The sequence below is a fragment of the Harmonia axyridis genome, chromosome 2 (assembly GCF_914767665.1).
Source record: "Harmonia axyridis chromosome 2, icHarAxyr1.1, whole genome shotgun sequence".
NCBI lineage: Eukaryota > Metazoa > Arthropoda > Insecta > Coleoptera > Coccinellidae > Harmonia > Harmonia axyridis.
Genome location: NC_059502.1, coordinates 8,115,435 through 8,132,364, shown reverse-complemented (window position 1 = coordinate 8,132,364; position 16,930 = coordinate 8,115,435). Strand labels below are relative to the sequence as shown.

Sequence of the window (16,930 nt, the reverse complement as noted above, 5' to 3'; positions counted from 1 at the left end):
TTCAAGTGCTGCCAATATTCCTTTCAAATGGATTCATATTTGAAGCATATCAGAAAATCGGATTATCCCTATATAACAGCGTCAATGTATATTCAGAACGACAAAAAGTTAGATGAATTCCAATGAATCATCAAAATTTCTTAATTTTCTGCAATTTCGACAGATGTGGCAACGTCAATGTTTTTTTTGTGTGTAAATGGCTAAGCTTTCTTCATGTTTGAATTATATTGCTGCTGAGAAAAGCTGGTTGGCAAAGTTCTTATTATAGCAGATGTGCGAAAAAATCCGAAATCGTAATCCAAAATTTCCGGAAATCTAGAATAATTCGAAAACTACTGGTATAGTATATCCAAAGTCACTTGAACTAGACCATAAAAACGCTTGGCAGATGTTCCTTTAAGAAGTGGATACCGCGATCCGCTAAATACAGGGGTTTATTTCAATGTATTGTTAGGCAATAAATTCACTGGCCTCAAAGGAATTTCTGTAAACTTGGACAACCCTTGTATAATCCAAATATTTTGGCTTCCTCCAAGTGAACTTGGATATACTATACGACTCAAACCAATAGTTCGTAAGGCCCCAGATGAGCATCTATCTGAGTTTCACATTAATTGCTCGAAAAGTGCGATCTGCAGATTGTTTACAACGAAAGTACCGATAAAAGCCCAGCAAACACTGAAACCATTTATTCGATACAAACGATTCTGAATAGCTTCTGAGGACAGTGGATCAGCATATGCGCCACAAATTTCAGCTCGATATCTCTTAAATTACGACCTGTAGAGTTTTCAAAAGAATGCGTTACACAAACAAAACGCAGACAGATGCCAATTTTTGTTACGTTGTTTCGTACTAATTTCTTTCCGAAAAAAAGGTCTGCTTAGGCTACGATGATACACAATATTTTCCACCTATATACTTTGTTTTTATGTCTGAATGGATATGAATTTTTGGAATTTAGTTTTCCGAGCATAAAACCGCTGTGCGGCGAGCTTTTTTAGTGCGTTTGTCACTTCAGCGCATTCGTATACGAAAAGTCATTACGATGACATTGTACGCAATAACTACTTCTTATTTCCGTGCATGTTCCCACACTACAAACTGGTACCCTCAGGTCGGATAACATTGATTACACTGTGTCCCAACCAGAAATAAACGCGTAACAAAACAGCCTTCGGCCACTGCGATCCGGCGCTCGTAAACTTTTTATCCGTCCTCCAAGTCCTCACGCAGTTAACGATATCCCATTTTATAACCGTAACATTCTCCGACTTCGGCAAGTATTCCTGACCCCGAAACTTCTGGCGAGGACTTTTTTGCGTGCTCTCGCCACGTACGAAATTTCGACTTCTCTCGGCCCGGTTGATTTACTGCAGCGGCAATAAGAGGAAGAGGGCCGATCACGGCACTCTTTGCAAAAAGCCGGTGAATCGTTTTCGGTTATCCGTGCGCCTTAGGTGCATGCCGTTCGGTAATCTTTGCGAAATTCGACAATTTACGAGACCACCAGCCGTAGCACGTACGGGGTCTACGGAACCCCTCACGCGACGTTGATGGTCAGAAGAAGAATTTGAGTCATTAGGCGTTACGTCCATTAAGAGGATAAAACTGAATATAAAAGTCCTATGTATAATAACAATAATAACATTCACATTGATTCTCAATGAAATTGATTATTGAACCAAACAGAACAACAGCATTCAGCAGAAGAAAAAACCAAGGCTGAAGCTGCCGTACGAAGAGTGCTGACATGAGCACCCCATAAAGAAGCAGCTAATTTTGGAAATCCAAAGAAGAATCAAGTTTAACACCAAGATATTTGTATGGTGCAATAGAGAATTATTGAAAGTTACTAAGACATTATGAAACATTGCGCATGCATCAAATTTTATTTAGGAATTCATGACTTGGCTTGATAAAGTAGATACTTGGCTTAACCTCAAGCTCAAATAGCTTGAGCTTGACTTGAAATCAACTCAAGTTCAAGTCAAGAAGTAGTTTTTCAAAATCAATTCAATTATTTATTTATCAAGTACTTGACTCAACATTGAAAAACTACTACTTGACTTAAACTTCAGTTGATTTCAAGTCAAGCTCAAGCTTGAGCTCGAATATCAAGCCAAGCCGTGAATCCCTAAATGAAATAAGAATGCATGCGCAGAGATTAATGATGTCCTAGTATTTTTCAATAATTCCCAATTGAATCATCCAAATACCTTGGTGTTAAACTTGATTCTTCTCTGGATTTCTAAAATTAGCTGCTTCTTCATGGGATGCTCATGCCATCACTCTTCTTACGGCAGCTTTGGACTTGGTTTTTTCTGATGCTGAATACTGTTGCTCTGTTTGGTTCAAGGTTCAATAGCGCTCATATTCATAAAATTGATGCACAGCTTGACGTTTCTATGAGAATTATCAATGGAATCATTAGCTCCACTTTACCTTGGTTATCAGTGCTCATATATTACCGCCTCATATTCGTAGGCAGGTTGCAGTCAAGAAATTTTGGGATAAAAGTAATTTCTACCCGAACTTATTTCCAATTGTATCTCACCTTGCTGCTACTAAAACTTCAAGATTAAAGTCACGTAAGCCTTTAGGGATTAATACTTTCCTTCAATCCAATAAAAGTGATCTGACGTTCTGAATCGAGTTCTTGTCTTCAACGAAAGTCTAATCGTTGATCCTTCAAAGGAAGTTCCAGCGTTCAATCTTCCTAGGAAAATGGTGTACTTTAAATCGACTTAGGATAGGACTGGTCATAGTCGTTGCAATAGTATGCTCTTCAAATAGCTTGTGGTGTGGTGTAGAAGAAACCATTGACCCCTTGGTCAATACTTGTTTAATTTATAAATATCATTGTGATTTCCAAGCTTTCCATTGAGTTTCATATTCTTTTTCAGCATTAATTCGAGTTGAGGGGTTGGAATTTAGAGTTTTACATAGGAGATGGTAGCTGATATCATATATTAGATTGATTCATGTGGTTTTCAAATCAAACCATACAATTCTTGGTACATTTTCGGAAAATTCATTTGAATTCCCTGTAATGAAAGCAGGTATAAAATAACCGTCAATAAACTATCTTTAAGCGCTTGTTAACAAGAGGATTAATTCCGAGTCCATAATCAGAGTTGAATATACCTATATTTCAAATCCCTCTAGCTGAAGGTTCTTCGAGAATTTACTCAAATCCATTACCACCGCGGATTTTCCATCGACCAATCAAAGCAGGTGACTCTTAATAAGATCATAAAAACCCGTATTATCTTCTATTACTTCTCACCTAAACGTCGCGTTCATGTTTTCGCACAGATAAACCCCAACAGTTAACCATCGAAACAACACAAACGATCGAACCGATGTAAATCAACGTTATTTAGAGGCCATCGCGGAGATTTTATTGATTTTGGGCGTCTGGGAATCGTTGAAGACAAAACACAGTCTCGATCGAAACACCGGTTTGGAAATTATCGGCCATAATATTGATGGTACTTAAGACTCGCTGTTGAGATGGCTAGTCGGTTGACCTTGAACGGGTGTGTGGGGTATGTTTGTGCGTTCAGTGACATGAAAAATGGCCAAAAAGATTAATAATTTAATCTACAGCATGGAGATGTTCAACCAATGTAAAATAAACGAATGAAAGTTTCATTGGTGTGGTTCGAATTTTGATGAACAGTTGCTTCTCCCAATTTCTTCTTCGATAACTTACATATATTTCATCCACTTTTGTTCACTTCCCATCATTGATTTCGAAGCTATGAATATGCAAATAGGTCATAGAAACTGCCATAAATCCTAAAGATAATCTAAAAAGCTTTGGAATGAATAGAAATAATGTTCCACGATAAAGTTTCAAATTTTTTTTATTATAATTTCTCCACTGTTCAGACATCCTTCAAAGCTCAAACCCTAGTACAATCTTTTGTGTAATTCAAAGAAATCCACAGAGTTGAAAGAACAGGTATTATTCTTTCAGGTAGTCTCATCCCTTCATCTGTTCAACACGTATCTCACATTCTATTCCGATATCTTGTGAACCGAACCTCTCAAAACGTCGTAACCTAAATAGCAGGACGTGTACAACAAATTACCACAGAATTCCGAAGATAACAGCGCTTAATTAAAACATTCCCATGGACCAGCAGTGGAGTTTTTCTTTAAAAGATCCCTGTGTTAAGGAATCCCGGGATCGCGGTGTACAAGAATACGTGTAGACCAGCGGTTCCTAACTTTTTTTATCAGTCAATTGTTAGTGTGGAGTTCAAGAATAGATAAGTATTAGCAGGGTCTAGTTTTACTGAAAATGAATAAAAAGGAATGTTTCATATTAGGACGATTAGATATTATGAATAGGTAGGGTTAAGAACAAAAGATTGGTTGCAGTTCTCGGAAAGCTAACAGAGCCATAACGACCCCGATTCAGTGAAATAATAATATTAATACTAGTACGCGAAGCAGATCTATCTAGCTAATAGATCCACAATAGTGTGGATCTATCTAGTTAGTAGATCCACAATAATCTGGGTAGTAGATCCACAATAGTGTAGATCTATCTAGTTAGTAGATCCAAAATAGTGTGGATAGTATATCCATAATAGTGTGGATCTACTAGATGAATAGATCTACTTCGTATACTTGTATTATTGTTATTATCGTGTGGATCTATCTAGCTAGTAGACCCACAATAGTGTGTGTGGATCTGCTAGGTAAGGTGTACTTTGCGTACTTGTATTAATATCATTATTTCACTGAATCAGGGTCGTTACGGCTCTGTTAGCCTTCCGGAAACTGCGACCAAATTGATCTTTTTTTCTTAACTCTACCTATTCATACAAATCCAGGGAGACCGTCGATACTGTTAACGAAACCGACGACATTCTTAGGAGCCTTGGCTAGTATTTAGTATTTATTTATTATTGTTGATATTGTCGACTGTTGTTATAGAATTTACAGCACCTCAGTTCCCTCAAATTTGATAGATGCCCTAATTTCGATGCCTTTATGTCGAAAATCTAGTCTTTTACTCGAATCGACGTAAGTACCCCTAGGTTAGGAACCACTGCCTTAGAAGTATCCACCAAGGCGATAAATAATTGGTCTAAGGTGTTGAACAAGGCATAATTGGTCGACCGCTGACAGTTTGATTGAAACCCTCTGGTTAATTGAGTAGGTCGCTGACATCTGATAACGTGTTTCTTGAGTATATGGGACAAAACAAATCTGAGACACATCCCATATGAATCTGAACGGTGGGCCTTTTGGTAATCGATACTTCTGACGGATTATCTGATGCTCAAAGATGAAATACGAGGTCGTTCTCGGATTTGGTCGGTGTTTGACCCACAAAGGTACGAAGTGAGGAAACACTAATCCTTATGGTGAATGGGAAAGATGTCTTATAAATCATTAAAAGCTATCTGTTTAAGCTTCAGTTTGCGAAACACCCATCAGCGGTCTTAAATACCTTTATCCTTCGATTCATTCATTCAAAATAAAAACGTGCAGTCAAGGATAATACCAAACAGATGCGCATGTAATGTTAATGAAGCCAGAACTATATATGGTGCAACTTACAATTCTTTTCTTTACTGTGCTGTTTAAGGGAATCACCTTAAACACGCTAAGTAATTCTTGAAGACTAGAATGGTAAATGCAGGTTTCACTCGAGAATGGCGAAGAAATATTTCCTGTTTCTTCTGTCAATCATCATTTCACAATACAGGCAAATAGATAAACATCTGAATGGAGGAAATCAATCAAGGATATTCAACTAAGATTAATATGCATGTGTCGAGTCTGTAGCATTATTCGTTGGAAAATTGACTTTTGATGAGAAGGTAATGATGAAGACCATTAGCTGAGCAATTTAACTATTTTGCTATTGCTACTGAGTCTACGGAAAGTAAAGTGATCATCATTTTTGGGATAATGAAAATTTGTCGTAATGTATACAAATTTAAAAATGGTATCAAGAACTAGGGATTTATCAAGCCAAGTAGCTTGACATTTTAACCAACTACTTGACTTGAAAATCAAGCTCGTGAAAAATTACATACTTGACTTTGACTTGACTTGGTTTTATATATTTATTGCTTGACTTGATATCAAGCTATTTGATATTACTTGAGATTGATATGCACGCGTCGAATGGCATATATTTCTGCAATCTCGTGCGTCCTTAGACTAAATAAGGGGATTCCTCGAGCGCCGAGAGACTGAAGCATTTGCCAGTGTGACTTTATTAGTAGTTTTCTCACATTTCTATGAACGTTTTCGGTAGATTTTGGTAGTTTCAGAAATATCTTTCCAAACTTGCCCAAAATGGCCAAGGATTTCTTATTAACGCCATCATCTTCAGCTCCTGTTGGAAGACAATTTTCCAGAGCTGCTTTTACAGTTACGAAAACTCGCAATGGATTAGGCGACAAATCTATAAGATGCCTCATGTGTCTTAGGCCCTGGATGGAAAATTATAAAATCAAACAAAGTCTGGAGGTTTCTCAATATTTAGAAACTTTACTTTTCATTATTTGTTTTAATTTATAGTGATTTAATTTATGTTTTTATTTAAAAAAAGTTTATATTTTCGGTTCTTTCATACAATAAGTTTAATAAATAAAAGTGTTTTTTTGCAAGGTTCCTCCTCATTTCATCATTTCCTTATTGATGTGACACTACACAATAAAACTGTTAAAAATCAAGTAGCTTGTTGTGACTCAAGTACTTGATAAATAAATATTTGACTTGACTTGAGATCGAAAAACTACTACTTGACTTGATTTCAAGTCAAGCTCAAGTCAAGTAGCTTGAAAATCAAGTCAAGCAGTGAATCCCTACTCATGTCCAAGATTAAAAGAGTATAATTATAATATATCTTATGGTTGGAAAAACATTAGTGTGCAGGTTTTCAGGGTTGGCATAGCTCATTATGAAAATTTCAAATGGCTATATCTTTTGATTTAGGCCGAATCGAAAAAAATGGTAAATTGAAAAAGTGTTCCTTTTCACATCAAGAATCTACTGTTCAAAAATATGTACAAGTCAAAGACTCGCCCTGTATATAGGATCCCATAATGAAAAGTCACTTTCAACTTCGTGAGCTCGATCATGCCGATAATTCGCGAACATAAAAATTACCATCAATTCGGCTAATTCGTACAGTAAATCGCAAAAATCCAACCCTCCGGCCATACAGGGCGTACCTTGAAAAAAAAGGACACGACGCATCGTTTCTGAATATTCACGAGCCAAAGTGAAACCATCTTTATCGCGCCCATATCTCGAATCAATACCCCTCGTTTACGGTACTTATTCGCGGACCGAACGTATATATCAGCGCAGATAAAGAGATACGATACGAGAACGTACGTCCCGTCAATAAAGATTAGCGCGCAACTAATCACTAAATAACAATTATTATGTTGCCCGTTAATTTATTCGCAGGAGATTTACGGCCGGTATGCCGATCTCTTCCTGTGCCAAAAGAACCGGCGGAGTTCGCAGAAGAACCGGATTGGCCGAATCGAAAAGGGGGTTCTGGGAACCGGATGAGAAAACGTGGAATCGATTTATACGGGAGGTGAATTCGATGAATAGATGAGAAAAAAAGTGCGGGTTTCTGAGTATTGGAAAATGCGGTTGCTACCTGTTCGTTGAGATTTTAGAGATGTTGGGGATTGATGTAATATGGATTGGGATCGAATTATATCGGGTTAGGTATTCGATACGAGTAGTGTAAGACGTCAGTCAATGAGACCCGGATTTGCAGTATAGATATCACCACAAATGCATTACTACTTTTTTCTCTTTAATTCCAAACTTCAAAAGATGCGTGTCAAAATTTCGATTATACAAAAAAAAACAACGAGGTAACATAGCTTTAGCTGTGTTCCAGGCATTCCTTGCTCTTGGGTGAAACCATATGCAATATTTTATTTGCCGAATTTTCTGATTTTTTATCATTTCAACTTGAATATCTTAAAAATTGTCCGTTTTGCGAAAAACAATGAGCATAATTGTATTTTCTGGAATGATCGAGTATTTTAATTGTAAATTTAGATTTTCCTACATAATTGTTTTCTTTAAGCTTATTTCCTGCAGTTTTATGGATCTGCGGTGTTATAACTTGAAAACCATTAGAAGTAGAAAAGATTCATAGTTGAAGAATATGTTTCTTAATTGTAGAAAGTTTTCTCACTAAAATTTATATCATTTTGAATGATCATGTGAACTGTAAAGAAAAAACAATTCTTTATTTGGAATATTGAGAGTCTTAATCTTTTTACCTCAGCCGAATCAAGAAAAATGTCAAATCGAAAAAATATTTTATTCTATGAGAAATATTCAAATTCGTTGTCTAGTGAAGGAATCTCAGTATTCCTTTGAGCGAATAAAAATATGTGAAACATTTTCGAACTCGTTTTTTGATAGAATCAATTTGGTGGGAATCGCAATCTAGTTAAGTTCAATTGTTTTCAAGAGAAAATTGAAAAATGACTTCTTTATTACTAGTGCTATTACCATGCACTGCAGGCAATTTTTTCAGTAGAATTAATTCAGAATGGTTTGATCATTTGTTTTTTATTGCCTTTAGTTTTAATGCTACAGTACTAATTTGGTTACTTATGACTTTCCAGATGTAAACCTTAAAAATTAAGATGAGAAATGAAATCGCTTTTTTCCATTTTCGAAAATACAACATGATACATAAATTCCGTATCAAACTATAAAAATCATCAAAAGTTTCAGTTTCGCAAAGCAAATCAACCAAGTGCTTCATATAATCAAAATATTCGGAAGCCTCCAAGGTTTTCGGATTTAACACCGTCAGATTTTTTCTTTTGGTCACACTTAAAGAACTACATTTATCAATACGAAAATATCGAAGAAATCTAACTGAGAGTAATCCGGAGATCTTGGTGGCCACCGAATATTTTAATTATCTGAAATTCACAGATTATCATAGATAGGCACTTGGTTGATTTGGCGCGTGAAACTAATAACAATAAAAAACAAATGATTGAACCAATGGATTCTAGTGAAAAAAAAACTATAATTTTTTTTTTGTTTCATGTTTATACAACAGTAGTAAAGACCCGATAGATAGAATGAGAACTTTCCATTTCACGCTATTTTTCAATTTTCTCTTACCTAAAGCTTGAAAACAGTTGAACTTATCACCAAATCAATTCTCCCAAGAATTGAACCCGAAAATGAGCCTTTTATTGAGCTTAAAGCGGTTTCGGGATCCTCTTAATAGACAACGAATTTAGAACACCCGATACAGCTTTAATACTGACCCAGATCCAGACAAAATATATTAATTTGGTGAACAGCCTCAATCGACTAATAATTCTGATAAAACTAAGCAAGATCTTTGCTTTGTATTACTCCCCATATCTCTAACAAAAATTTTTGACAGCAAGAAATCATTCACCACCACATCAGCACCAATCATTCTTCCCCCTCCCTTCTCATACTCACAGTTCAGCAGGTTCTTCCAACTCCCGCTCAGCACCCTCATGTACCGGTTGATGGTAAGCGGCTGATCCAGACCCTTCTTGTCCAGATTGCCGTCAGAGTGGCTCCTCACCAGCGTGACAACCCTGGCCTTGTTGCCGCCGCTGCCGCGACACAGAGAGTTCGTGTGGCCGAGCTTCGCGGTCCTCTTCTTCTTCCCGAGATCGGCCATCTCGATCTCCTCGCCGGCCGGCGCCAGATCGCAGTCCTCGCTCGGGTCCCGGAAACTCATGTAGGTCGAGGATAGGTACCCGTTGCTGTTTTTCCGGGATCGGGACACGTTCGCGAAGTGACCGTTCCCGGATTTTTTGCCGGGCGGAAGAGGCGGAGGCCGGAAGCAGATGGTCGCCATGTTCGGACGACGTCACAGTTTAGTTTTTTTGCGCGATGTGTTCTATGCGCGTTCACAGATTAAGGGTTAAGTGTTGCTGATGGTTGGGTTTAAGCGTTTATTCCACTTGTGGTTTGTTACAGCGCTGTAATAAAGCTTGGATTAATTTGCGAATTGTTTTTTTTTTTAATGTATGTTTCGTCTTGATGATCGCAGGTCGTTTGAACGATTGACTGTTCTCAATCATGGAAGGAATTTACTTAGAAGTTGGAATGGCCTATTAGATATATACATATAGACTTTCCGATTGTGGCGCCGTAGTGGTTGGTAGAAGAACTTTCATGAATATATAATTTATGAAGATTTTCCAAATTGTTCTTTGATTTTTTTCTTACTTTTTTTGCAGCAAGGACAAATCGTTTTGAAGGGTTATTTCCAATTAAATTTACAGAGATAGTACTTATATTGGCAGAGAATCATGAATAATGAGTAGATTGAACTAAATTATTTATGTTATACTTGTCACAGAAATCAGAAGATATAACTTTAACTTCTTTTTTAGTCAGAGCAGTTATATGGTAACTCAGCTAAATTTTCGAATCGCTCGTTGAGTTTTTGCCCTATCAATTCCACTTGAATTTGAAAAATATTTTTCAACAGAAAATATTGTTCGAACCTGATGTTCCATTTTCCAAGAAAAAAGAATATTTGTACGTTATATTGGTATCATAACCATCAGAATTCGTGTCAGTAAAATTCGGCTATAGGTTTGATGATGATATCAAAATATTTGGTTTCCAAGATAACTGTTTCTTGGGTTATCTTCTGTAAACGTTTTGGATGACATTAATCGATAAACAGCCAGTTTATCTTCGACAATTATTGCGATATAAAGTATTATATTGTGTGGAAAAACAAACATCGGGTATATATACAGATGGTCCAACACCTAAGAAAGAGAAAGAGAAGGCAGAGAACTTTTTATATCTTTAATTGACCTAATTCTGTAGCCTAACACAGATATTTCTTGAATATAAATATTAATGCAAGACTAGTAGACCCAGCAGAAGTTCTCCTGTCAGAAATTTAGTTTTCATCTAAGATATAAGATACTATTCTGATAATCGACTCACTATTTGTCATATTGTTGTCAAATTTAAAAATGAAACGGCTCAGTTCACAAATGAGCTCTAATTTTGATAAACAAATAAAAAATTTCTTAACGTTGTTGAAACGCGTATCTTTCCATGATTGAATGATTTAATCTATTGAACAAAAATGACATAATAAATGTCTGAAGATAATACACAGTGTTGCCATTATAACCATTTCATTCCTATTGGAAAACCATATACATATTTCAAATCAGTGTAACCTGTCCAATGTTCTTCCAGCGGTTGATCGGACCATAGAATTCTGATACAACTTTACTGTAATCGCACCCCGTTCTATGATGGCCCGCCAACATAATGCCAGTCAAACTGACGTCCTCTGCATAGAGCAGCGCCGCAACAAAAGGAACAACTAACTAGGGTATTGAAATTTATTACAACCTTCCCCATAACATAAAAGGGAGTTAATATTTCAAGCAGACAATCCGTGATTTTTTATTCGATGGATGCTTTGATACCATAAATGAATTTCTACAAAATAAGGTCACGTACCATATTTTGTTTTGGTATATTTTTATTTTGCCATTTTTGTGGGACGGAGATAAACGTAACAAATTGAGTTAAAAGTGGTCTAACTAACTCGACGCATTTATGTTATAACTATAGATACCTAATTTTATCGTTAAAAAAAATTTGAATTCCTTTTTTACGTTTTCACACGCTCTCAAGTTCACCTTTCACTGTGCCTTTTCCGAAAAATCACCCCATGCCCAAAAACACCCAACTGACGAAGTATTTCTCATGAACACATGTCCCGTAAATGCCGGAACTAAAGTTCGAGCCCCACGACCCGTCGCGATGGCACCCCCGAAAAAAACTGATCCCGATCGAAGGACCAAGATCCATCGGGCGCCAGCGGAACGGGCGACGTTGCCGCATCGATCCGGTTTCCGACCTTCTGTTCTTCCCACTCTCCCCCCGCTAAGGTTACAACAACCCGGATCCCCGTTAATATTAAAATCCTCCCTGACATTTTATTTACTTTTCGCAGACATTAAGTGTGACATTCACTGATGGCGACCTATTAATCGGACGGCAACAACGCGACAAACTGGCGCTCGTTTCTCATGGCGTGCGGGGTCGCGGGATAAATTTTATAATCTGGAGGGTATTATTTCGAGATTAATTGCGGCAATTTGATAATGTTTCTCCGAGATGTGGCAGAAAGGTCGGAGCCGTGGTGTTGCTCGTATGGTGGATCGTCGATCATGTTGAGAAATGGTGGGTAATTTTATGATGTGGAAATGGGAGAATTCACTCCGCGGGTTGGTTGGGAAACTGGGGATAATTGAATTTCAGCTCGTCCTATCTGTTGAATACACTTTTATTTGTATTGCATTTGTCATACACAAGTTATCATACCTGCAGTATGATCTTTGTTATGTGAGCTGAAAAGCGTGCGAAATTTAGAGGTTAGAACACGTTAGAACTTTCAATTACGAGTATGTTCCTTATCAGTTCATAACAATAACATTCTTCATTTTTCTGGTATCAATTTTGTATCAGAATCGTCGAATGATTCGGGATTTGCAATTCTTTTGCAATTATCAACAATATGAACAGTTACTGACTTTGTCAACAACAATTGGAAGGAACATTATCAAGCCTTTAAATTCATGTTCAGCTAGGTTTTGATGCCACTATAAAAAAGTTTCCTATCATACAAGTGTCTTTGAAGCACTCACAAACACACAGCACATACCTACTTTCAGATCAATTTTGCGAGAATGAAGAAAAACTATTCCTCTTTCGAACTAGTCAATAGCGTAGTTATTGTTTCCTCAATTGATGTCTAAGAGCTTTTGGTTGATTGGGAATACCAAAAATATGAAATTCTCTACATGGCCAAAAATGTATCTGATAATTTTCAGATCTTCTTTAATAACCTTCCGAAGAAACTTTAAATTCTAGGTTATCAACATAACATCGAGGTTACAATAGGTACACTAGACTCAAGAGTAAGATGCATGGTCGTCAGTACATATTTGGCCTTTAACTATGTGAAGGATGCATTGGCATCTTTTTTCGCTTCGTTGATCCCATTACAATGAACCTCAGATCAATAATCAAGATGTGTTTTCTACTGACCTCGTCAATTTTTATCGTTCACATTTGTTTTTATTGTCTTGAGTTAAATGACTTTACCTTTCGAGGGAATCCAGCTGGAATTTCATAATTGATACAGTGGGAAATTGCTCATATAAGAATAGGAGAGTAGTATCCCCCAGAACAAAAAAATAATTTCAAACAGAGAAGAATGCACTCAATATTTGAGGACATTCTTTGAATTGGCATTCCTGAGAATAACAAACATGAAAACTCTGCATAACTAAAGAACATCTTTTACTAGAAATTTTCTACGCCTACAATGCCATTCTGGATGACCAAACGGCCATATCAACCAACTACTTCGTTCTTAGCCACTATATATTTGAAAAGTAAATCAATTTGAATTTATAACAACTAACCTAGCCCACAACCTATGAGATACAGCAATTCTCAAAGTGTGATCATTATTTGTACTAGATTATCCATGTCGTGGTTCGGATTTCACAGCCCCATGTCAATGACATATATCTAAAAGAACTGACATCCGAAGCATCATATGTTTGGTTGAAGGTTAGCCAATTTCACTACAAAAATAATCATTCTGTAGTAAGTGAGTTTCGTGCATTACATACAAATTATGGTGGACATAATCTTCCATTTGAGCGTACAATTGTTAAGACGGTGAAAACATTTTTCGGCGCGCACAACATTTGGGCCTTTCTTACGGCTCGCTATGGAGTCTTTTGCATCTGGATATGCATATACCGCCTTTGGATTTTTTGTTGCTTTATGCGAAGAATATTGTTTATGCCGATAATCCTCAGAGTGTTGACGATTTTAAAACCAACATCTGTCAAGTTTTTGGTGAGATATTGCCCGATATGTGATATACTTCACAAAGATCGAGTCGTGTAAGAGATCACGCGGAGGACAATGTTGTATTCCATACATATTGGCAAGGTCCAAGCATTATTTTGAGTTAAAAATTTGGTCGATATTCGAAATGAGAATATGTTTATTTACGTTTACTTTAGGAACCACATAATAGATAAACCCTGACTTAAGCTTTGAAGTATCAGCCGAAAAATAACATCTACCTATTCGCAAACGCATCTGACGATTGAAGCGATATCTCACCAAGCCTTATTATCTTCGCCGACATCTCTATTTCTGTCCCCATACTCACGCGCAAAGGTGTACGGTCTCGGCTTATGATGGATACCGAAAAATACGAATAACAGGACGACCTCTCGTCTCTTCGTTTTCCGCGTTTCCACCGGGTTATACTTAGTTCGAACCGGCAATTAGTATTATTCCCGCGCCTTTGCCGACGACTTCGAGCGGCAGCTGTTCAGACGCACCCGTGCCGTACCGGTGTGTTAAATTAGGCGGCGGAAGTGCGCGTTTTTCGTTTGTTCGAACCCGAACGAATCGATTTGACGGATGGTAGGATTGTCGTCTAGAAACGAACGTGAGGTTCGTCGGACGATGGGTGGGACGCCTTATGGGGATTTGGATGACGACCGTTGAAAGAAGTTGCGCATTATCATTCAAAATAATATACAGGGTGTTCCTGAATTAGAGGTATAAACGAAAATGACAGACTTCGCAGAAAATTTTAAGAAAAAGTGATCATAAATGTTTTGTTTTCGAGACATGGGGTGTTAAATTTAAATTTTTATCTGACTATTTAACTGAAATTGGGCATAGTTACTACAAATAAGAGTTTACATCATGTGATATGTAAATTTTGATTGCAAATCTACAGGGTGTTTCTCTCCTTCAGAACTTTTTTCGGTGGACCACTGTTAGTTTAGTAAAATCCAAAAAGGAACTTTAGTCCAGTACTACACTTTTAGGTTTCTTGTAGTTTTGTCGTAACTGCTACCGATTTCCAGAAGAGAATTCAAGCAATTCTCTAATAATCCAAATTACCATGAAGATCCAATTAGTAAGCTGTGATAAATAAACTAAAAAACATTATTATCGATTAAATATGCAGATTTGAATATTTGGAATCCGATATTTTTCCTAATTGTCGAATTTATAGTATGCAGAATATTTATCATTTTCTGTATCTATCTGCTGAAATCCAAGGTTTGGCAACTTTTGCTCTCCTAGTGTCATCGGTTGTTTCACGTTGTTTGGCGCGATTGAAGTTTGTTTTCTGAATTTCTGATATATTGAGGTATTTATTTCAATCTATTTTGAGTTAATATGAAACGTTGATTCCCTATGGGACATAAGAAGTGCGTTCTTTGTGGAGAAACTCGCGAATTGAGTGAAATATCGTATCACTGATATCTTTTCATTTCCACGCTCTTCATGTCAAATTTGATAGTTCATGTTCGGGACAAAATTTGCTTATAGCGTATTCGACTGGCTGCAGCAGTTCGCACTGGTGCAGTGCAGTCGAATACGCTATTACTGAAAATGACATATGCTCCCTTTATTATGAGGCAAAGACGTCATTTTCACATGGTCCTATAGAAAAAATCTAAAGAAATTATCGATGGCCAATTGTGGTCACTTCTTCAGATATAACACGGCTAGGAAACTTTTCTAGCAAAATTGCGACTGTTTGGTTGCTCGTGTGACACGTAGAGCCGTCTTACTGAAAATAAACGTCAACGACAGCAATGTCTTTCAATTCCTGTCATAAAAATCATCTTTCATAGCTCGGTAGCGAAATATATTAACAGTAACATTTTTGTAGTGAATTCTAACAACTCAAATGCGTTGTCGACGCGTGTAATATTGTAATTATAGTAATTTCGTAGTTCTGACTTGCCAAATGTCAAGAGTGACAGTTTCAAAAGTAACAGTTAACAGTTCATATTGAAACTTTTTATAAAAAATCTCCCCTGATGATTTACGAATTCCAGTTCGATTTTAATACTTCGTATAAAATTAGGCGTGTTCAATTAAAATTGTCCCCCCCTTCTCGAATACACTGTAGAGCAATTCAACCGGGGGATTTTAGAAAGTGGAGAGATTTATAACTTCCATTACCCTAGTTAGGGGGAAGTTAAATTGCACCTTGAGTCCCGCGCCACTTTATTAAAGAGCTGTTTGGTGAAATCCCGTTGATATGTTTACGTTCAATTTATAAATAAAGAGGAGCAACGTCTGCTTATGAACCTGTCTATTCTATGCGCGGCAGTTCTCCCCCCCTCCCATCATATTTCAGTTTGTCCGTCAGCGATGCTGTTTAATAAAAAGAAAGAAGGGAGTTTGAGCTCGCCTTGTTTTTGACGAATAATTCATGTTGAAGTTTGAAGAGGGCCAGACACAGACAGTCGGCCTTTGGGACAGGTACAATAATACCCGTGTTTGTTTGGGTAAACGAGGGGTTCCTTTAGTTAACGACGGTGTTGAGGAATGTTAAAACAGCAATATTGGAGGTGTTTTACGCGAGGGAATTCATCTCAGGAAGTCTGGATATATATCTGACTTTAGTTCTTCCGTTTCAAACATGTCCATCATTAGTTGTCGAATCCTTCAGAAACATATATGAATACTAGCTGAGAAGAGTTCAAGATATTAGGAAAACACTGACATTGAAGTCAGGATCTAAAGAGCGCTTGTTCATCCATGCGCGAATTGCTCTTTTGAATACTACATAACTGTATATATGTATATTTCGCAAGAGGCTTGAAATTGTCATTCTAAATCCAAAGACAAAGTTTCTTTTCGATCGTACTGTAGTTTTGAAATTAACCTATCCTGAATTATCGTTTTTATGGTTAGACGGACTGCTTTCTTGAATTTGAGGAAGAAAATTCGTAATCACTCCTAGGGATTCATCAAGCCAAGTAGCTTGACATTTCATCCAACTACATGACTTGAA

The 16,930-nt window shown here is 37.1% G+C and overlaps 1 protein-coding gene across 4 annotated transcripts in view; it reads right to left on the bottom strand.

Annotated features, from left to right (window-relative positions):
* LOC123673113 (caskin-1) overlaps window positions 1-16,930 on the bottom strand; it is a 262,265-nt gene that overhangs the window by 53,715 nt on the left and 191,620 nt on the right. Inside the window, exon 1 of one of the 4 annotated variants that reach the window (XM_045607547.1) lies at window positions 9,493-9,937. The exons of the other annotated variants lie outside the window; for them this stretch is intronic. Within the exon in view, the coding sequence (XP_045463503.1) occupies window positions 9,493-9,880 (388 nt within the window). The 5' untranslated portion in view covers window positions 9,881-9,937. Of the gene's footprint in view, window positions 1-9,492; window positions 9,938-16,930 lie in introns of those variants that run through there. 4 annotated transcript variants of the gene reach the window in all.